This window comes from Cololabis saira, chromosome 22 (assembly GCF_033807715.1).
Source record: "Cololabis saira isolate AMF1-May2022 chromosome 22, fColSai1.1, whole genome shotgun sequence".
NCBI lineage: Eukaryota > Metazoa > Chordata > Actinopteri > Beloniformes > Belonidae > Cololabis > Cololabis saira.
Genome location: NC_084608.1, coordinates 11,520,802 through 11,543,466, shown reverse-complemented (window position 1 = coordinate 11,543,466; position 22,665 = coordinate 11,520,802). Strand labels below are relative to the sequence as shown.

Genomic DNA, 22,665 nt, shown 5'->3' with positions numbered 1-22,665 from the left:
CCCACGTTTCCTCTGCCTTCACCCCCTGGATCAACCCCTGAGTCAGTTTTTTTCCCCTTCACTTTAATAAACAGCCTTCTGGCTCTTTATTTAAATCGTTTGGTCTCCTGCCTGTTTGTGGTTGGCTACCCGGGTTCACCTAAGGTTTTGGGGTCGGACCCTACAATGAGGGGCACAGACATCCCTCCAACACTGATGTACACGATGTTTCGGTTGGCAGCTGAGGAACCTGCAACAGAGAGATACTGTAAATTACCCAACAAGAGAGCCTAAAGGGAGAAAAACAAACAAAAACAATATGCACAAATCCCTAACTAAGTAAATGGAATAGAGAATAGAGTGTAAAATCAAATATTTCGGAAATCCGTTAAATAACATGTAGGGACAAGATCCATCAACAGAGAGTTACTTCTCTCTGTGATGTCATGAAGTTTTCATCTATACATATCCTGATTTTTTTGTCTTTTCTTTTTGTTATTTTGGCTTAGATTTTATTAAAATGTAAACTTACATACTAGATGTCAAAATAACAACACTGTTTGAACAAATAAAGAAAAACAGCATTCCCTCCACTACTGAAGAGTAAAGCTCTATTTACCTGTGATACCTGTGATATTCAGATCAAATAATATATCTGGTGATGTCTGACTCCCCACACTATTCTTGGCCACACAGTAATAAACTTCTCCATCTGTTACATTCAGGCTGTAAAAGTCTCCTTCAGCTACTTCCAGGTCTCCATGTTCTCTTTTCTTGAACCAGGTGAAGCTGCTGACGGGAGGATTGGCTCTGCTGGAGCAGGTCAGGTTCACCCAGCTACCTGCTGACACCAAACCTGCTGGACTGATGGATGCTGAGGTGTTCTTAGGAGCATCTGAGGAACATGTGACACATTCACTTTACTGATTAGAAACAGCTCAACTCTGGTGTGTCAACAGGATCACTTACATGACACACTGAGAGTCTTTACTGTCTGTGATGTCTTGAAAGGTTTTCCTCCATTCACAGGATATCTGGCAGAACAGCTGATGGTGTATCCATCATGTGTGTCTGACAGAGTGATGATCTTCTTAATTTTAGTTCTCAGGGTTCCATCTTTGTTTTTCTTTGTTTGTGTGTGAGATTCTTGTTGGAGATTCCAGGTGAGTTCAGGAGGGGAGTGTGGACAGGGAGTGACAGCTGAGCAGGTTATAGTGACACGCTCATTCTCCTTCAGATCACCTGAGATGGTCATGGTGGGGCTCCAAGGAGAAGCTGTTTTCACATCAAATACATATTTAACAACTAAAAATACCAGTGAACGTTCAAAACACAGCAAACTAATTCCTTTAAACTTAAATTTGCTGAATTTCTATTTAATCCAACCTGTGATAAATGTTGGTAACCCTTTCTTTTACAGTACAGTAATAACCAGGTAATACCAGGGTAATTACACTGTAATTACCTAGTAGTACCTCGTATTTACAAGGTAATTACATGGTAACTACCGGGTAATTTACCCAGTAAGTACTAGGTAATTATTACGTATTTTCTTGTACCATGTAATTATGTGTATTTACCATGTAATAACATGGTAAATACCTGGTTGTTTAAACTAAACATTACTAGGTAATTATAAAGACAGATGGGAACTATGAGGGAAATTACAGGTATTTACTAGGTTAATATTGGTAACTACCAGTCAATTTACCATGTAATTACTCCTGTCCGAGCATGCTAACGCTGCTCCAGAGTTGGTAAAATATGCAAGCAAATGATTAACCCATATTCTGTGTTGAAACTTATGAAAAGTTATTTTATTGTGGTTCTCCCCGTGTTTTTGTTGTTTACATGTCTCAAATCTTTGCTTCTGTGAGGGTATCTGGAAAAAAAATTGAGATTAAGGGTGATGGCCAAATGCAGATAATACTGGTCCAGTATTATCTGTATGCAGTGGTCCAACTTTCTAATTGCAGGGTAAAGGGGAGGTAATTATCAGACGTTTTGCCAATTGTTCAAATCTTTATAATTATAATCTACAATTACCAGGTAATATTATGGAACAACACACGCTTTCTTTTACAGTCAAGTTTCACTTTAATTACTGAGTAAAAGCCAGGTAAAAATGTCTGTACTTATTGGGTAAATACTTAAATAGAAATAGAATTACTGGGCAAGTAACTACAAGGTAAGTACCTGCCAATTGCCAGGTAAAACATGGTAACTATCAGGTTAATTACAAGGTCAATAGAGTCATTTACACCCCTCGGGGGCACATGCACCAATCCATTGATAATACATAAATCAATAATGAAACGGTAAATACCCGGTAGTTATCCATGAAATGTATAGTAAATACAAGGTAACTACATGGTCATTGAAGTGTAATTAGCTGGTAACTACCTCAAATATAGGTTATAATGTCCTGGTAGTTTGCAGAAAAATACTTAGTAATTACCTGGTACATACTTAGAAATAATTAATGTAATTTCAGAGTAATTACATGGTAAAATGACTACTACTAGGTAATTGCAGTGTAATTACCATGGTATTACCTGGTTATTACTGTACTGTAAAAGAAAGGGTTACCTAAATGTCATGCATATTTTTGTCTGATTAATATGAAGTTGTGAAAAGCAGTTACATGTTATTCTGTCGAGAGAAGTTGTTTTTGTTAATAACTTAATATGTCAGTTAATATGTTAGCACTATTCAACTTTTTCCCCAAAAACCTTTTAACAGAGCTTTTTTGTTTCTTTTGTTTTTGTTTACAATATAAGCACAGTTAATTGGAACTATTATTCTTCCTAATGACGTTTTGAAGTTCAATCAACAACATTTCTCACCTTTAACTGTTACGGTAACAGCATCACAGGAAGCTGTTGATCTGAACGGTCCGTTCTTCATCCTGAAGTAGTATCTTCCTGAATTATGTTTTTGTAAATTGTCAAATAAAGTGGTGCAGTCTTTCTCTCTCATGTTTCCAGTTATGTTGATGGGATAGATGTTTTCTTGTTTACTGCTGTTGAAAACCACATTACGTTTATCTAAGTGAAAAGTTGGATCATTTTTAATCCAAACTCCAGTTATTTCTCTGCTGCTATCAAACCCTTTTCCTTCTTCAGCTCTAAAGTTACACGAGATTTGCAAACAAGATCCACTCAACGCTTCAATCTTCTTTGGTGCAGTAATGAAGAGTGATGGGTTCTTGTCACAATCAGCTGAAACACCTGTAAAATTATACAAATGCAGATATTTTATATTTAGGTATTATAAACGTTTTTGTATTGGGATAGAGTGAAGTATTTGTGAGTCGTTGGTACTGTAACTGCAGCAGAAGGAGGTTTGTTTGAGAGTTTGACTCTCAGCTGCTCAGAATTTTAGAGAAAACGTTTACAAACTAAAGATCCTAAAACCCTTAAATGCTATGAAGCGACTGTGGATTATATATATTAACTGTCTCTTCGTACCACTTGTTTACTTTTAACTACATTTTAATGACTGTTGAACACCTATGTGACATCATAGACCACGTTTCACAGACATTTGTGGCCATAAGCTGCAAAGAAATGTCACGAAACCCCCAAACATACGCAGATGGACAGAATAAAGACACTTCTTCATTTTGAAAAATAGCAACAAAACTGAAACTTGAAAAAAAAATCAGATGTCATCAATGAGCCACAAATTCTAAACACCATTTCACAAGTGAAGCTGGCAAGAAAACAGATCAAAACATTCACTTCTATTTTGGAGTATTGACTTAATTATTTACAGTTTAACTCATTAATTATTTCTCTTAAAAGAAGACCAAACAACTCTGGGCCGCTCGGCGGCGTAGTCACTACGCCACCGAGCGGCCCAGAGTTGCCGTAGTGGGTTAAGCAAGCGGCTCATGTACTGAGGCTACAGTCCTCCTGCAGTGGTTGCAGGTTCAAATCCTGGCCTGTGCACCTTTGTTGCATGTCATCCCCATTCTCTCTCTCTACCCCCTTCCTGTCTGCAACTTGAATAAAGGGCCACTAAAGCCCAAAGAAAAATCTAAGAAATAAAAAAAACTCACCGGAGAGATGGAAGACCGCCGCTATAACCACGCTCACAAACAGACCTGCCATCAAACCGTCACCTGGATTTACAAACACAAGTCATTAAATTGTTTTAAAATTAAATCGTGGTGCTGCTCCTTAAATCTAATTCAGTTTTTTCACTTTCCTAATTTATAATGTAAGAAAGAAAAACCATTCAACATTTAGGGTGCTTTCACACCTGTACCGTTTCAAGCAGTTGTTCCGATACAGGGAACGCTTCCCCCTCAAGATCGGAACGTTTGGTATATGTGAACACAGCAATCGCGCTCTGAAACGGTACAAAACAAGCGTTCCGAGATCGTCTAGGAGAGGTGGTCTCGGCCCGATTCCAATCGGGACCTGAAACGGTTATTTTTTTTTATTTGTAATGAGAACATAATCAACACAGCAACCGAGACAACTCCATTCATTCATTGTGTATGTGCTGCCGCGGCGCAAGGAGAGGAGTCGGTCCTCCACCAACTCCTCTCCTATTGGACGTGCGAGATGTCTTCCCAGCACGGCACAAATTAAACTTTGTTTGAAATTAAACAATGTTCAATTCGGGCAGGGTTTGCGCAGCCCAAACCCGGCTGCAGCAGCGCCCTCTCGTCCGCTGCCGGGCTCCGCTCTGCGCCGAGCGCACATAAATGAATGGGTAAAGCCTGATTTATGGTTCCGCGTTAAATCGACGCAGACCCTACGCCGTACTCTATGCCGTAGGCTCTGCGTTGGTGTAACGCGGAACCATAAATCAGCCAAAGCCGCGGCTGCAGTCTGCGCTGCGCTGAAAGGGGCGTGTTGTTTTTCCCGGGGTGCGGAAGAGGAAACTCCTTCCGCGTTCATTTGACCAATCAGAGAGCAGCTGGTTAGCGCATGGAATTTGTTATCAGCTTTGAAACGGTACAGACGTTTGCCTTGTGAACACAAACTCCACAAACGAGAAACGGAACAACTGTATCGGTTCAGCCCCTGAATCGGAACAAAACAAACGGGCCACAGGTGTGAAAGCACCCTTAATTAACTTTGTTCAGAACGTCTCACGACAGATTTCTGTGAAATCAAACCCCAACAAATACCATTAATCTGTATACTTCATAAAAAGCAACATTATCATATCATTTAAGTGACTGAGCTAAAATTAAGTTAGTTAAATCGATAAACATCTTGTCTCTTACCAAACAGACCCACATGTGAACACAAGCAGCAAGTGGAGGATGTGAAGAAGGAAATGGTCAGGTTCAGAAAAATGGAATGTACAGTTACAGAGCACTTCCTCTTTTAGCAAGGTTTTACCTCAAAACTCCCACAATTCAAGAATATAAAACAGCATCACTGCTGTCCTGTCACCATGGTGATAGCTTCAATGCAGATATTGCTCTTCATATGTCAGGTGTTCTTTATTTATGTTATTGTCACCACTCTTTCACTCTTTCAAGTGTGTTTCACTAATTCACAGACTTTTATCTGTCAAACAGGTCTTCATGGCTAGAGATGTCACCACAGTTGGTGTCTGGTAATTTAGCTAGCAAATCCAGGTAGTATCCGCTCAAACTCAAGTCACTTGGCTGAAAGTGACATAGAATGGTCCTTTCTGAATTGAACCCAGGACCTTCTTGTGAGACGGCTTCACAGCCAGTCCTAGAAGAATGCCTCGAACCCCCAGCTCCAGGCCTCTTCCACTCTGACGGGACTCGCGGTCTTCCTTGCAAAAATCCTCTCAAAATCGAATTTTCATCTCCTTGCAGACCTTGGCATCCTTAGACATTTTCCACTCTTGGTCTCGAACAGTCCTCATAACAAATTGTATGATAATTTGCCTGTGTTTCTCAGTTTTCTTCTTCTGACGAGCCGATGAACTGTCTCCACAGTGTTGTGCAGTTTCTGTCCGGTGATCAGGATCACTTTGGCCAGGATTTTGATCGTTTCTTTCCTCGTGTTCTCCCCATCCCTCTCGGGAACGCTGTTGATCCGCATCGACCACCTCCGTTTGTACCTTGCGTGTTCCAGACATATCTCTCAAAGAGCAGCATTCTCATCTTTTTGTGTTGCCATCTGTATTTTAAGCCGGTCAAAATCCTCTACGATACTTTTTACAGCTGCCATATCACCATCCACAGACTCCGTAACTTGTCTCACAGCGTCGGCTTTCTCTTGCAGTTGGAATTCATATGACTTTAGGTGTTCACTTTGGGTGTCAAATTTTCGTATCAGGTTTGGAATTGCAATAAAGAGCACTGTATTTGACACTTCATTTTGGGTTTCCGTTGAATTTCTTTCATTTTTTTGTGATTGGGGCTTTTTACCGGAGTGTGGTGCCTGTCCTCTCTCATCTGGTCTTGTGAGGCGTCCCCCCCCGCTGCTGCATCCACTCGGTGTCTACGTCATTGGACACCTGTTGCAGAGCCACTCAGTGGTAGCTGTGGTCCTTGCTAATATTAGCCATGTTACCGTTTCAGTGAAAAAGGAACTGAAAACAATGGAGAAAACAGAGCGAAAGATTCCTTTTAACGTCAAATGAAATTATGTTGTATCTGCTGATAAACTCAGTTAACTTGACCAAGGTCTAAGCACTTGAGAAAGTTCTTTCATCGAATTCAACATCGGAGCCCACAGAAGTTAAACCGTTCACTCCGCCATCTTTCTTCCCCCTCTCCTCTGCTAGATTAAACACGGGGCCTCGTTTGTCATGTGTCACGTGAATTCCTTGTATGTGTCACAAGCCTTGAATAAAAGCTTCATGTGGCATGCTCACTGTTGCTCGACACATGCAATGAAGCTTCGGTTCATTCTTCGGGCCTGCCTTTAACAATAAAATGATTTGCAACCTCAGTCCTGTCTCTGGATGAGGGCCTTCTGGTCTGGGGTGGACCCAGCAGGATCCAGCAGAGGCCCGGTTCTACGAGGGTGCATAAGCATTGCACCCTCAGTTTATGTGTTTGCATGCTCAGTTGAAAAGACGAAAAACAAAAACTGACAAGTGCGCGCGCGTTATGGCTGATTTATGGTTCTGCGTTACACCAACCGTTGGTGTAACGCAGAACCATAATTTAGGCTTTAGTGTACATCAATCATCTGCGTTACCTGCACCAGCAAGACGCTGCTCTCTGCTGCACCGTTAACACGTTAAATGTAGCATTTTCTTTGTTCTGCAGCGATATTGCTGCAAAAATGCACTTAAAAGACACTTTAAATATTATTGTTTGACTGGTATCATTCCACTTGAAATGACTGTCGTGTTTAGTGATGGTTTTGAGCTGTATAGATAAAATTAGTTTGAATTTCTATGTTTTATTTTCAGGGTAAAAAACATCTGTTGCTAGATTGTCTGATGGGTGAGGTAGCCCAGACTAAATGTAGCATTTTCTTTGTTCTGCAGCAATATTGCTGCAATAAAGAATTTGAAATACACTTTAAATATTCTTGTTTTGCTAGTATAATTCCGCTTGAAATGATGGGAAAATGCATAATTTAGTGTTGAACAACGTGCCAGGCATGTGCACCCCCTCTGATCTGAGATGCAGCCCTAGTCATCATTTTCTAGAACCGGCCCTGATCCAGCACCTCTGCTCGCTGGTGGAGAAACAGGGCTCTGCCCTCAACACTCAACAGAATGAGATGACCACAATAACTCAGCACTTGCAAGTACTTTCCAACAGTGTGATCATGTGACATATCAGCTGCAGCAGCTGCAGGCGGTGGCCTGATGCAACCAGGCAGCGGCTCCACAAGTGTTATCTTCTGGCTCCCAAGGGCCACCATCAATCCATGAACCCTGCGTGCTTCCTCCCAATCGCCACAGAGCCTGTTCTCTGCTGCTTTTTTAATTATATTAAAGAAGTTGAAAATGTTTCCGTTCAAAACTGCGTCCTAATGTTAGTCGGGTTGACCGACACACCACTCTCAGGGTTGGTTGATGTTATTTTTTGGAAAAAAATATATTGCTTTTTATATTTTACATATGACATTTTTTGTGGGCAAAGACATTTTTTATAGTTTTTGTTTTTATTTTGTTGTTCACTTTGTTTTGATTATTTCAGTTCGGTTTTAATAAATTTAACAAGCGCATCAATAGTTTTAGTTTAGTTTTAGTTTTTGATGTACTGACTTGACAAAAAAGTATCCTGTGAACAGTTCCATACAAAACCTTTTGCATAATTACAATTATAAAAAATACTTAATACTTAAAGCCGCAAACATAAAAAAAAAACACAAGCACCGAATGAAAATTAATTTTACCTGCAATTCTATTTCATTTCAGGAAGGTTTGCATTGTTCATTTTTAGTTTTACTTTCATAAAAATCTGTAGTTTATATTTTTGTATTTCAGTTAACAGGACTATTTTCTCCGTCTTGGTTTCCATTTTAGTCCTAGTTTTCACTAACCATAATAACTCTGGTCCTGACTGGCTCACAGTGTTCTTGAAGCAGCGTTCTTATCTTTCAGCAAGAAAGCCAGAGGCCTCAAGCACTGATGGAGCAACCGCCTTCAACAAAAGTAATGTTGGAGACTTTGTAATGGGGACCCAATAATCCCATCACTTAGTGATGAGAATATTGAGATAGAGGGACCTCTGGTGAGAGGGAACCGCCCCTCACTGTTGCTCGTGTTGTCTCAGCCTCAGGGAACAGCACCAGCATGCAAAGGACAGGTTCACCGTAAGGATGGATGAAGGAGGAGGCAGATTGGATGATGATCCCCGTTATCTGTTCAGAACCATTTCAAAAAGAGGCTTTGGGTTCAGTGCATTTATTGCAAAATGTTGGCACATGAATTATGCACCAAGACTTAATAATAATTTTAAAAATAAACTGTTTTGTGTTGAAATTAAATTCATTTATTTAATGCCTGACATATAAAATAACACACAGAAAATCACAGAATTCACAGAAATTCCTGTCTCAAATTTGAGGTTGATTATCAGGACGTCGGCGCCCTCTGGTGGACATCTGTAGCAGGCATTTTACAATAGATCTGATCATAAATATAGCGCCGTCCGGTCTCGTGCCAGAATGTGATTTGTGGCCGCGGGAGCGCGCACAGCAGCCCGTTGAGCGATAGCGCTAAAACGTCAGATTTTCAGATTATGAAGCTCAAGAATGAGATCAAGTCATATTTAGGCAGAAACAACTTTTCATTAACTGTATTTGGCCTTCAATCAATTTTTGACAGGTGAAAATGCCTATTTTGTGTTGTAATGGTCCTTTAAAAGAGTTAAAAGCAATCCTGTGAGCTCTAGTAGTGTTTATATTATGAAGCTCAAGAATGAGATCAAGTCATATTTAGGCAGAATCAACTTATTTCATGTTCTTCCCTGTCATTACAAATACACGTGTAAAACCAGATGTAAGAACTTTTTGTAGTAGTTAGATTGTAATCCACAGTGATTAAAACCATGGAAGCAGACAACAGATTAACAAACTTGCAAAAAAATCTTTCAATTAATATTTTTTGAACTGTTTGAACTGTGAAATTGTGTTTTTACAAGAATTTGAAGATAATACCAAATGTATAAAACATAATATTTGAATACTCGGGTGTGTCATTTATATGCGATAAACTGACATATTTAGCACATTTTGTCACAAAACAGATTAATATAATCATAAATCCGTTCCTGGTGGTTTTCCTCCAGGTTTTCTTCATTTTAACATAGACATTCTCAGCAGCGTGAGTGGAGAGGTGTTCAGGCTCTGACCCGCGGCCCTGCTTCCCCACCGTCCCCTGCTGCCGTCTGCGGTCCCGCTCCGAGACGGAGGAAGAACCCTTTTCCTTCTTCAGCTCTAAAGTTACATGAGATTTGCAAACAAGATCCACTCAACGCTTCAATCTTCTTTGGTGCAGTAATGAAGAGTGATGGGTTCTTGTCACAATCAGCTGAAACACCTGTAAAACCAGAATAATGATGAACATGATGTGCAGAAACACCACCTGAGGAGAAAGTTGATGATCCACAAACCACATTTCAGCAGCAGCAGGTCACACATGGAGATTTAAACAATATCACTATCAAACATTTCAAAGCAGAAATGATTCAAGTCTCAAATGAAAGTTAATGAACAAACAGCTCACCTGAAATAAAGAAGACCCTCAGTAACACGTTGACTGTCAGCACATTCACAGACAGAGCTGCTGATGACATCACACTTTCCTCCTTCATCTCTGACACTGAAAACAGTATTTAGTATTTTAGGCAGAGTTGAGTTTTCAGAATTTACTCTGAGAAAAACTTAAAGGAAATGAACTCAAAAATGAAGTTTTTCATCTGTAAAAATAGTCATTTTGATGCCCACCACATGAATGGGTCACTAAAATGATTTTAAAATGAAATCAGACTCACGTTTTTGTTTAGCTGATCAGCAGCAAATAACCAACCTCTGTTCAAAATCAGAAAAAAGTCAAAAGAAACCAACTCTTTTTCCACAGATGTTTTCATCCTTCCTTTTCAGACCGTGTGAAAGAGGAAGTCATCTTTCTGTGGCATTGTTTGAGTGATGTTTTTTCTTTCCACTTCTCAGATAAACTTCTGTTAAACAGTCGTTGAATATTCAGAAGTGTAACAAGATGTTTGAACAGAAGAAGTTTATCAGATTTTTCAGGTTTTCATCATCTTATTGTGATTTACAGCACCAATGTTTTCCTCAGCGGTTTCAAGAGTCTTGCATATCAGTTATTCAATTCAGCTCAGTAAAATATTACTTTATCAATCCTACAGCCCAAGTGATAATGTTGCAGTGTAAACAGCAGTCTTGAAACTTACTAACCTGGAAAGATGAACACAGCTCTGTCCCACAGGGTGAAGCAACTCCATCATGAAAAAAAGGGAGGGCTTCACTCGGTATTGACGTCATACAAACCCATCTAACCAGCTCCTTCTGGTTACTTCAAGTACTCAGCTTTTTCCTGTCACTTGGTTCATGATTTCACCAGTTGACACCCCACCACTTCTCCCTGAAGTATTAAAGTAACACTTCTCTCACAGCAACATCAAGCCACACTGCCACAATAATTCACATTATCAGTACTAGGGGTGGGTATTGGGAAGGACCTCACGATACGATACGCATCACGATACTTGAGCCACGATACGATACAAATTGCGATATCCTGATTATGCGATATATCCCGATATATCGCGATATTCTACATAGTTCACCGAAAAATTTAAAAATGCATTACACATCTTAAAATCCAAGTTGTATATATGTACATCAGATGATAGTGATAATGCATTGGACAGACTGAGTCAAAACAATGTAATTCAAACTTTCCATTTTAATTATGCAACATATTTGCATGAAAAAACACACTGAAACACAATGAAAAGTGCAGTGTGTGCATTATTCTTAGATACAAAATACTCAAAATAAAATGCAGTGTCTCACCCACACTGAAATTGAAATCACAAAAATACAGTACAGCTAGGGGTGGGCAAAAATATTGATACGGCAATATATCGCGATACATACATTGAATATCGATATCGTATCGGGAGACTATGTATCGCGATATATTGCTGTATCAATATTTTTGCCCACCCCTAATCAGGACAGATGCAGAGTGATTTAAACGGGCTGAAAGCAGCTAACATTACCCCTTTATGTCGGTTTTATATTTGAGGGGTTTAAGTGGACCACAGTGTTAGTAGAGGTGATGATGTTCAGGCCACTGGGGAACATCTGAGAGACTGAAGATATCCAGACACTGGAAGTAAGACATAACTGGATTGTCCCTTAGAGACTCAAACACAGGGAGGGTTCGACCCTTTTGACCAACAGGCAGGTTTCAGAACATGTGGTTTTTGCACCGAACAGTTTACTGTTGTTCACATAACAGTGGAGCAGACCTTCAAACGTAACCTTCAATAAGTCCACTGACTGCAGGAAAACCTTTCAGGGTAGAGATCACATTCAGGAAGAGCAGGGTAGACCCTCTAGCACGACCTAAAAAACAGGGATTACCTGGAAAGAGTTCAGATTTATGGGTTCATACTATACAGAGGACCTCACCTGGACTGCAAACACCACTACGATTATCAAGAAGGAACCACTTCCAGGGAACCATCAAGAAAAACTACATGGAAGAGACACTGTTGGTGTTTTCTACCGCTGCTCCACTGCAGAGGTGTCAAAAGTATTCACATTCATTACTCAGGTAGAAGTATAGATACTAGAGTTTAAAAATACTCCTGTAGAAGTTGAAGTATCAACTCAAGTTTTTTACTCAGATAAAAGTTTAAAAGTACTGGTTTCAAAACTACTTAAAGTATAAAAGTAAAAGTAATGTAAGGGTGAAAAAAGCCATTAAGGACAAAAGCCATTGAAAATGAATGCATCTTAGTATAATGAAAATATATTAAAGAACCATATATGTGTACTATTGAGCATTAACATGTGTTTCAGGGAGCAGGAGATATGATGACTAGTTGCCTATAAGTATTGTAATGGTGCAAAAAGTCAAACTTCAGAGGCATGTTATCATTTATCCTAACCTTTATTGGAATGTACATCCAAGTTTAGTTGCAGGAATCTGAGGGAACGGATGGAAGAACAAAACTGGACAAGAACATCTGAAACAACCACAACCAAATTCAGTATCTGGATGGAGCAATTTAACTGGATAGTTTATTTTTAAAGGCTGAAATGAAATAGAGTAACGAGGCTGTTTTTAAAATGTAAGGAGTAAAAAGTACAGATAATTGTGTGAAAATGTAAGGAGTAAAAGTAAAAAGTCGTCTGAAAAATAATTACTCCAGTGAAGTATAGATAACCAAAATTTCTACTTAAGTAAGGTAACAAAGTATTTGTACTTCGTTACTTGACACCTCTGCTCCACTGACGGTGAGCTGCATTTTGGCAGCTTTTATTTGAGCTGGTGTCATCTGGTAGACAGTTGATGTCCATGAAGTCTCCCACCAAAGGACTCAGAGAGACCTTTGATTCAAGAACAAAATAAAATCCTGTTGAACAACATAATGTATAAAGTGATTCTTTAAAACACTGCACTCATGTTCAACTCTGATAGCTCTGAATGTACGTTGTTATTATTATCATATTCTACCTTCCTGTTACTGTCACTGTACACAAACGTGCAGGATCCGTATCTGTTTCATGTGCAGCCGCTGCTGAAGTTTGGCTGAAACTGGGTCATGTAACAGGACAACGATCCTAAACACATCAAATCTACATTAGAATGGATTAAAAGCATCGAAGTGATGCAATGAACCAGTCAAAGACACGAACCAGAGAGAAATACTGAGGTGGGAACTTAAGAGAACTATGAGCAAAGAAGAGCGCACAAACCTCAATGAACTGAAGATTATAAGGAAGAGCGGACCAAACTTCCCTCACAAGCTGTGGAGACGGAAAAATGTTTCACAGAAAATGATTAGTTTAAATTGTTTCACCTAAAGGTGATTGGACAAGCCACTGAATTATGAGATGCACTTTTCTACCACTTCTTTCTGAGAAAACATTTGCTGGTTGTTTATAACTAACAAACATCTCCAGAGCTGAACTGTGAATTAGATAAACAGTAAATACAAATGTCAATTCAGCCATTAAATTAAATTAAATTACATGCACCATATCCAGTAAACTTGTGTAGTATACTGTAAATAACTCAAATACAAAATCTTGAAAGTAAAAAACTTGGCCAAGTTTAATATACAGTAAAAATACATATGTTCAGTTATATAGTTTTAAACATACAGTGAAAACATTTTTTTTACAATAAAACTCCTGTACAAAGAAAACCATTTGCATCAGTTGTTACTCGGACGGTTAATCAAACACTGCAGAAGCTGCACAACTGTTGGTTACCACTGAGGTCTGAAACAACCACCACTCTGTCTCTGAGTTGTTGTCAGCTTCAGAACGTTTACCAGCCTTGAAGAATCTAAAACTCCGTCATCCATAATTGTTTTATCAGTAGAAAACATTTGCATCTAGAGATCAGTCTGTCATCAATAACTGTTCCTGCATCTGTAAGATGATGTTAAAATAATGGAGATGTTCATGATTTTGTTCCAGGGAGTGTTTTATGAAAGTGAACTAAAAACTAATTCAAACTGTTGTAGCGTTCCTACTTAATTTAATAAGCTCGTTGGGGCAACACCTTTGATTACAAAGGAAAAATAAATTGGCCAAAAATGGAAAAACTCGAACTTAACTCAAAAAGGAAAAAATCTAAACTTCTCTGTAGAGAATATTAACTCAGTTTTATTAACGATAAAAAAAGTATCAAAAATTAATTAATGCAAAAATAAGGAAGGATTTCAATCGTAAAGAAAAAGACAGAGATAGTCAAACTCAAAGAGTCAAAGATTCAGAGGAACATTACTAAGGAAAACAGAAGACAGCTAAAGGAGCCAAAGGAATATTAACAATCTCAACTTTCTCTCTACTTCACTCTACTCTGACTAAACTGTTGGAGCAACCTAGTTTTGTCCCCAGGGGGGGTCAGAGTCCATGGAGGGTCAAGTAGGGTCTCCAACCAATCATGAGCTTTTAAGATGGTGGAGTTAACATAAACCACCTCCAAATAAAACAAAAGAAAGGAAAAGAACCATATAGATTCCAGCTTATCAACATGATAGATTGAGTTCTATATTATATTTGGACCCTTATACAGTATACACACACATATATATATATATATATATATATATATATATATATATATATATATATATATATATATATATATATATATATATATATATATATATATAATATATAATATATTATTATCATATTATTATGGTTTTCACACATACTATATCTCAATGAATACAGGACATTGGTCCTGTGAATTAATAAAGGACCTGATATAATTTATAAATGCAAGGCATGAACAACAACAGAATAGTTAAGCCATGGTGAAAGACATGGAGATATAACAGTGGTTTAACCAAAGGAAAATCACATTTAAGGTTTCTTAACTAATTTTCTCACATGGTTGTGAAAGGCCTGAGAGGAAGTGAATGGTTCTGGTTTTTTCTCAAAGTGATAATTTTACGACTATAGAGTCTTTGTTCCTTGTTGAGCCGGGCTCTGATGGGCCTTCCCCGAATTCTTCTCTGGTTTGTTCATAGATAAGATGTGTATCTTTGCAGGGCGTCTGAGGGCCGTTACTCCCCAGGTGTGGCCTATTGATTGGGGAGAGTGTCTGTGATTAGAGGTGCTGTAAACCAGGCCTGGTTCACTACACTGTCATCAATCATTCAGTGGAAACACAGGTATCAGTCAGCAGCCCAGTAACCACCTGTGATGCATCATTTTACTGCAGAGAAGGAGAAAATGTTAAGAAACAAACCGAAGACAATATGGGGTGAAAACTCAGCATCGCCTGCTGTTAGTCTGGCTGAAATGTATCAGACATCACCATCTTTGTGGAGGACCAACTCAGTGTTGTGTAATAAATAAACTGATGACATGCTGTTCTGCATCTGAAAAGGCAGGCCTTATATCAGTTAAAGTTCCAGTGGGAAATAAGCTCTTAAAAATAAAAATCACAACTCAGTTTTTCTTGACTTGAGCGTAGAGATCTTCTAGACCATCATTAGTCTGAGGTGACTGATTCGCTGGTTCAGACACTTTAACCTGTGAATAGACCGTATCCAGCTCCTGTCTGCTCTCCTGCACCGAGGTGGAAGATGGTTCAGATGTCCGTTTGGAGAAGTTGATCTCTCCATAATGGATAGTTTCTTCTTCTGTTCCTCTGTTGGTTTTCGTCTGCAAAAACATCAAGTTTTTTAAACAGTTGGAATTTAATCTTCATCTACATAATGGTTAATGACACAGTTTTCAGTAAACAGTAAAATGTCCCACCTGCAGCTGCTGCACAGTTGAATCTGTCTTCTTTGTCCTCCTCAACCAGATCACAATACTGTAAGATAAATCGCAATGATAAATCAACCTCTGCCTTAAAACAAACTAATAAATGTATCATCTTCTGTTTAAGATGAAATAGTGAAAAAAACAGAGATCCTGCTAGATGATTTTATTTGGGATTCTCACCAAACACATCCAACCAGGAAGATGAACCCAATGATGCCAACAATAATCATCCAGAGTAGAAATCCATCAGGATGACCTCAGTTAAATAAACAAAACAAGACCGATTGAAACCCAGCTGAAAACAAACTGCAGAGACTCCACATGTAAATTACTAAAGGGACTTCCAACAGTTAACTAATTACCTTCAACATTTAGATGGATATCTGGTGATGTCTGACTCCCCAGATCATTCTTGGCCATGCAGTAATAAACTCCTCCATCTGTTACATTCAGGCTGTAAAAGTCTCCTTCAGCTACTCTCATGTCTCCATGTTCACTTTTCTTGAACCAGGTGAAGCTGCTGACGGGAGGATTGGCTCTGCTGGAGCAGGTCAGGTTCACCCAGCTACCTGCTGACACCAAACCTGCTGGACTGATGGATGCTGAGGTGTTCTTAGGAGCATCTGAGGAACATGTGACACATTCACTTTACTGATTAGAAACAGCTCAACTCTGGTGTGTTAACAGGATCACTTACATGACACACTGAGAGTCTTTACTGTCTGTGATTTCTTGAAAGGTTTTCCTCCCTTCACAGGATATGTGGCAGAACAGCTGATGGTGTATCCATCATGTGTGTCTGACAGAGTGATGATCTCCTGGATTTTAGTTTTCAAGGTTCCATCTTTGTTTTTCTCTGTTTGTGTGTGAGAGTCTTGTTGGAGATTCCAGGTGAGTTCAGGAGGGGAGTGTGGACAGGGAGTGACAGCTGAGCAGGTTATAGTGACACGCTCATTCTCCTTCAGATCACCTGGGATGGTCATTGTGGGGCTCCAAGGAGAATCTGTGTTTTCACGTGAAAAATATACATTTTGGAAAAAAGAAATTCAGGTACATTTTAAAATCAATTGTCTGAAGTTCAATCTGCTATGCTTTTAATGTGGGTTTTGTTTCTTATTGATTTATTGAAAAAGAAAAAGAAAGATTAAACATGATTGTTTTATGTATTCTGTTTGTCAAGATTATTCAACTTTATGTTCACAAACTTCCTCTTTGGACACTATTCACTTTATCCATTTTTCTGCATATTTCATTTTACAAGTCTGATTTTTCTTGCATTAAAGTCAGAATTAAAATTATTCTTTTTTTCATAATAGTATTTTATAATTAAAATAAGCAATATTTCTTACCTTTAACTGTTATATGAACACCATCACATCTAGCTGTTGCTTCGAAGGGTTCGTTCTCGATCCTGAAGAAGTACGTGTCTGTGTGACTTTTCTTCAAATTAGAGAACAAACTGGTGCAGTTGTTCTCTCTCAGGTCTCCAGTAATATTCATGGGGTAGATGTTATTTTGTTTACTACTGTTGAAAATCACATTATCTGGATGTGTTTTAAAATCAGTATTATTTTTAATCCAAACTCCAATTATCTGTCTGGTTTTGTCAAATGTAGCAGCTCCTCTATCTCCAGTGCTGTAGTTACATGGGATTTGTAAACAAGATCCTTCCAGTGCTTCTATCTTATTTGGTGCAGTAATGTTGAGGTGTACTGGTCCAGAACAAGCTGCCCAAACACCTGTAAAATAATAATATTTAGAAGAGAGAGGGAAAAAAGGGTTTAACTCATTTAAAAATGAGTCTAACGCAGTCATGCTTTGTACGATTACTGATAATTAATAACTAATAACTTCAGTGTGTTCATTATATAAATGCATCAATCTAAAAGTTAAAATATTTATTGGGAGCAGTTTTTTTTATAAATACCGGTACTCATATCATTTATATTTATTATAAATAGTGTAAAAGGTTCTGCTGTGTGTAAAGTATCACTGATTCTGAGTTCATATTTTATGTTTAGGTGTATTGGGATAATGTGAAGTACTTGTGAGTCGTTGGTACTGTAACTGCAGCAGACAGAGGTTTGTTTGAGAGTTTGACTCAGAGCTGCTCAGAATGAAGAGAAAACGTTTACAAACTAAAGATCCTAAAATCCTCAAATGCTATGAAGCGACTGTGGATTATATATATTAACAGACTGTCTCTTCGTACCACTTGTTTACTTTTAACTACATTTTAATTACTGTTGAACACCTATGTGACATCATAGACCACGTTTCACAGACATTTGTGGCCATAAGCTGCAAAGAAATGTCACGAAACCCCCAAACATACGCAGATGGACAGAATAAAGACACTTCTTCATTTTGAACTGTTTCACAAGTGAAGCTGACAAGAAAACCAATCAAAACATTCACTTTTATTTTGGAGTATTGACTTAATGATTCACAGTTTAACTCTTTAATTATTTCTCTTAAAAGAAAAAAAACTCACTGGAGAGATGGAAGACCGCCGCTATAACCACGCTCACAAACAGACCTGCCATCAAACCGTCACCTGGATTTACAAACACAAGTCATTAAATCATTTTAAAATTAAATCGTGGTGCTGCTCCTTAAATCTAATTCAGTTTTTTCACTTTTCTAATTTATAATATAAGAAAGAAAAACATTTAACATTTAATTAACTTTGTTCAGAACGTCTCAAGGCAGATTTCTGTGAAATCAAACCCCGACAAATACCATGAATCTGTATACTTCATAAAAAGCAACATTATCATATCATTTAAGTGACTGAGCTAAAATTCAGTTAGTTAAATCGATAAACATCTTGTCTCTTACCAAACAGACCCACATGTGAACACAAGCAGCAAGTGGAGGATGTGAAGAAGGAAATGGTCAGGTTCAGAAAAATGGAGTGTACAGTTACAGAGCACTTCCTCTATTAGCAGGGTTTTACCTCAAAACTCCCATAATTCAAGAATATATAACACCATCATCTCTGCTGTCCTGTCACCATGGTGATAGCTTCAATGCAGATATTGATATTAAATCGTTCATATTTCTGTTATTGTCACCAAAACACTCTTTCAAGTGTTTTTCACTAATTCACAGACTTTTATCGGCTGCTTTTATTTTTCAGGAACATCTTCATCATTCTTGTAATTGTGGCAAGAAGTTATTCTTTGTGTCTCCACTAGTTATGAAACTGTAGTTCAGAAAACTGAAGTCTGTTCATCCATACTGGAGGAAGTTGCTCTTCGTTTAATGGTGTCCACATTGTAAGAAATCAGCCATACCATGATGACTACTGACAGTGAGAAACTCAGCTCCTCATCTCATCTTGTAATGTCCTGCTTTGAAAACCTGAATTTGGGTTTCACATGGATGCTATATTGACACTTGCTACCAACCTAAACATTTTTACAGACCAGTCCCCCTCCATATGGCCGTAGCACACCCCTAAAGACTTCTTGCCAGGACAGATGTGAGTCTTCTAAAAAGTGTTAATTTTGGAAGTGTTAAAACAACAAGCTCAAAGCGTCTGGGGTGTTCATCTGACCTCCAAACTGCCCTGATCCCAGTCTGATGGAGCAGCCAGCTCTATCCACAGATACTCCACCCGACAAACCACAGGGTCTGCACGTTTATGGCAGAGTCACGCTGGATATAAAAGGGCCTCTTTTCAAACTGTTGCCACAAAGATGGAAGCCCAGCATTGTGCAAAAGGTCTTGGTATGATGTTGCATTAAGATTGGCCTTCACCGAAGAAGGGACTAAAGTTTGAAAAACAGCTTCATGCCATTATTGCTCCTCCACCAAACTTCACAATTGGCACAATGCAGTCAGGAAGATAACGTTTTCCTGGCGCCTGCCAGACTTTCCTGTCTGGTTTCCAGACAGAGAGGTGTGATTTTTCACCCAACAGAAGATATTTCCACGGCTCCACAGTCCAGTGTCAGTGTGCCATCCAGCACTCGACATTGGACTTAGTGAAGCAGCTACGGCAACCCAGTCCAGGAAGCCCCCGTCTCGTTGGTGACTGTTATGCAGCATGCAGCATGCAGCTTAGCAGTCGTCCACTCCACTCCACGACAGTAGGTGGACATGAAACAGATAGGGAGAGGATCAGACATGCAGCAAAGAGCGAAAGGCAAACACTCAAATCTGATCTGGCTTTCAGTAGTTAACGGACAATAACACGTGCAATAACAAGATGTGCTATAACCATACGTGCAATATCTGTCTACCTCACACACATTCTACCTGCTTTTTTTGCACTGTTGTTTTTTTCTTTCACACTGCTCTTATTTCCATTACAATGTACTGTATATATTGTCTATATTTTGTAATTATTATATATATTTTTTACTTTTTACTTTTTTACCCCTTCCCTGCATGTGTATGTTAAGTGTACTGCTGCTGAACAAAGTGAGTTTCCCCATTGAGGGAGAAATAAAGGATTATCTTATCTTAAGGGCAATAGCCTCTGTGAATGGTGCCTACTCAACCAGGGCCCAGGTGGTATTGTACTTTAAGTGATCATCAACGTTGAAAACTAGAGACTTAAGTAGTTTTCATAAAATATCTTCTCAGAATGTGAATTTTGCAATTTATAAATCTTTTTAAAAAAAGGTCAAATTAACACAAAAGCAACAGAATTCACACTTAATGTTACATTTGAAGAAAAACAAAAGTACAAATAAGATCACATTTAGCTTTTGAAGAGTTCCTCAAAGATAAGTTCTCTATTTAAAGGTTTCGGGTTTGTGTCTGACATGCAAATTACAAGATTATTTCCATCTGAGATTACAGTAAAGAACCAGGGCCACTTCTGGTAAAATGGAGCCCCAGAGCCCCCCACATACATGCAGCACTGACATCAACTTCCTCTTTGGGCAGTCTAGACCAAACCCAAAATATGTTTGTGATCTTTTAACTGTTAATGCCCCGGCTCGCTCACTCGGGTCATCAGAACAAAATCTGTCCCTTATCTGTCCCAAGATCGTGGTATAAAACAGGAGGAGATCATGCTTTTCAGTCCATCACCCCTCGTCTCTGGAACGCTCTTCCTCTATCTACACGCCTGACCAACAGTGCTGACTCTTTTAAAAGACAACTGAAGACCCTTTTATTTGGACAAACTTTTAGTTGACTGAATAACCCTGACTTTGCCATTTTTTTGTTGTAGAAATAAAGTTGATCGATTGATATTTCTACATAAGGTTTAACAAATACACTGCTTATTTTTGCACCCAGTGTTTAAAAGAGCTATACACACATACAATACACTTTAAAACGACATAGTTTCACAATAAATATACTTTTGGTGTACATACTGTATGCAGACACTGGAGAAGAGTTTCCCCTTGACCAAAAATTTTAGAATAAGAGGGGGAACAGGAGGAAAAAAATAATGTGACTGTACTTTCTAGAAAACTCAGGAAACCAGCAGGTTTCACTAAAACAACAGACTTTAAAAGGGTTCTGTTTCATAAAGAGAGTTTCTGATCATCGAGAAAGTGTCAGCTATGGAGTCATGACAAGAAAAAAGGAACATACATTGATAGTCGGAATATAATTCTGAAAGACTTGTCTGTTCAATAATCTTGGCTTTAAATATTTACTTGGCATTTAAATGTTTTTTTACATGGACAAATATAAAAAAGAGAGAAAGAAACAAAAAACTTTTCACCCATTAAAAAGCAAAGCCCCCCATTTGTATCAGGTTCAAATACCTTCAGACTAAACTATTGTTTTCTACAGAAAATATTTTATTTTCATATGACACCTGACTTATAAGTACTTGTAAGTATATTTAATTGTGTATTGTAGATAATTATGATAATAAAATAAAACCTCTGTAGCCAGCAGTGAATTGGGGTTTTAACCTAAAACGCTTATCAACAGCAGCAGTTTCTGCAGATGCATCTCTGCAGTCTCCTGATACAGGGCAGATGACTCACATCTAGTGGTACATTTGTGGACTGCAGACTATTAATTTGGATATTTTGCATTTGGAATACTGATATAAACAGCACTTGTGCTTAAGATGTGATCCATTTATTTTAATTTGGTTAAATTTAGATATTTTTTCAGTTGATTAGGAACATCTGCTGGAGATGTAGAGATCTTAATCATTAAGGTGTCTTTCTTTCTCCTCATGTGGATTTCTCTGTAAACACCCCCCACTAGTGAAGATCCACTTTTACTCTTCTCTCATGTTATCGTGAACTTTCAGAAAACTGTCTTTGTACAGTGAAAATCTGGAACTTGGGTGAATGTAATCAATGTTGGAGAGAAGATGGAGGACTTGAGAGCAGATTGTAAACATCAGTAGAGGAAGTTTCATCAGTACGTCTTTCAGCAGATTGTTATGACCCGGCTCTGCTGGGGTCGGGGAGTCGCAACAAAGGGGAATTGTGACAAGTTGTAAAATGTGAATCACAGGAGTTTATTGTAAAGCCAAGTCTTGTTCTCTTTCGGGGCTTTGGTTTTTTCTGAGACGTCCATGAAATGCAGGGTAGGATAGACTCCCATCCCGTACGACATGTTGACAGTGACAAGCCCGTCTTCACTGGTTGTCTTGTGACAAGACTGTAAATCTGTCACTGAAATGAAAAACAGACGTTACATTAAGATTTTCATTTACAAAAACCTGCATCAGCTAACATTTATTTCTCTGCTGTGCTGGTCTCCATTTCTAGGACACGTATTTTTCTTTTGATCAAAAGTCCAAAAATATTTTCAAGGTAAACAAACATTAAACATTAAAACA

General features: G+C 38.5%; 2 protein-coding genes across 2 annotated transcripts in view; one reads left to right on the top strand and one right to left on the bottom strand.

Moving 5' to 3' along the window:
* The window catches only part of LOC133423749 (B-cell receptor CD22-like), a 44,481-nt gene that overhangs the window by 15,379 nt on the left and 6,437 nt on the right, over positions 1 to 22,665 (top strand). The gene's annotated exons all lie outside the window — the stretch shown is intronic.
* On the bottom strand, positions 126 to 16,886 carry LOC133423723 (B-cell receptor CD22-like). Its single transcript, XM_061714039.1, has 6 exons — positions 16,585 to 16,886; positions 16,250 to 16,510; positions 5,508 to 5,513; positions 949 to 1,254; positions 599 to 874; positions 126 to 229 (listed from the first exon to the last, which is right to left on the bottom strand). Exons 1-6 carry the CDS (start codon positions 16,868 to 16,870, stop codon positions 126 to 128), a joined length of 1,239 nt encoding a protein of 412 aa, XP_061570023.1. The 5' UTR covers positions 16,871 to 16,886.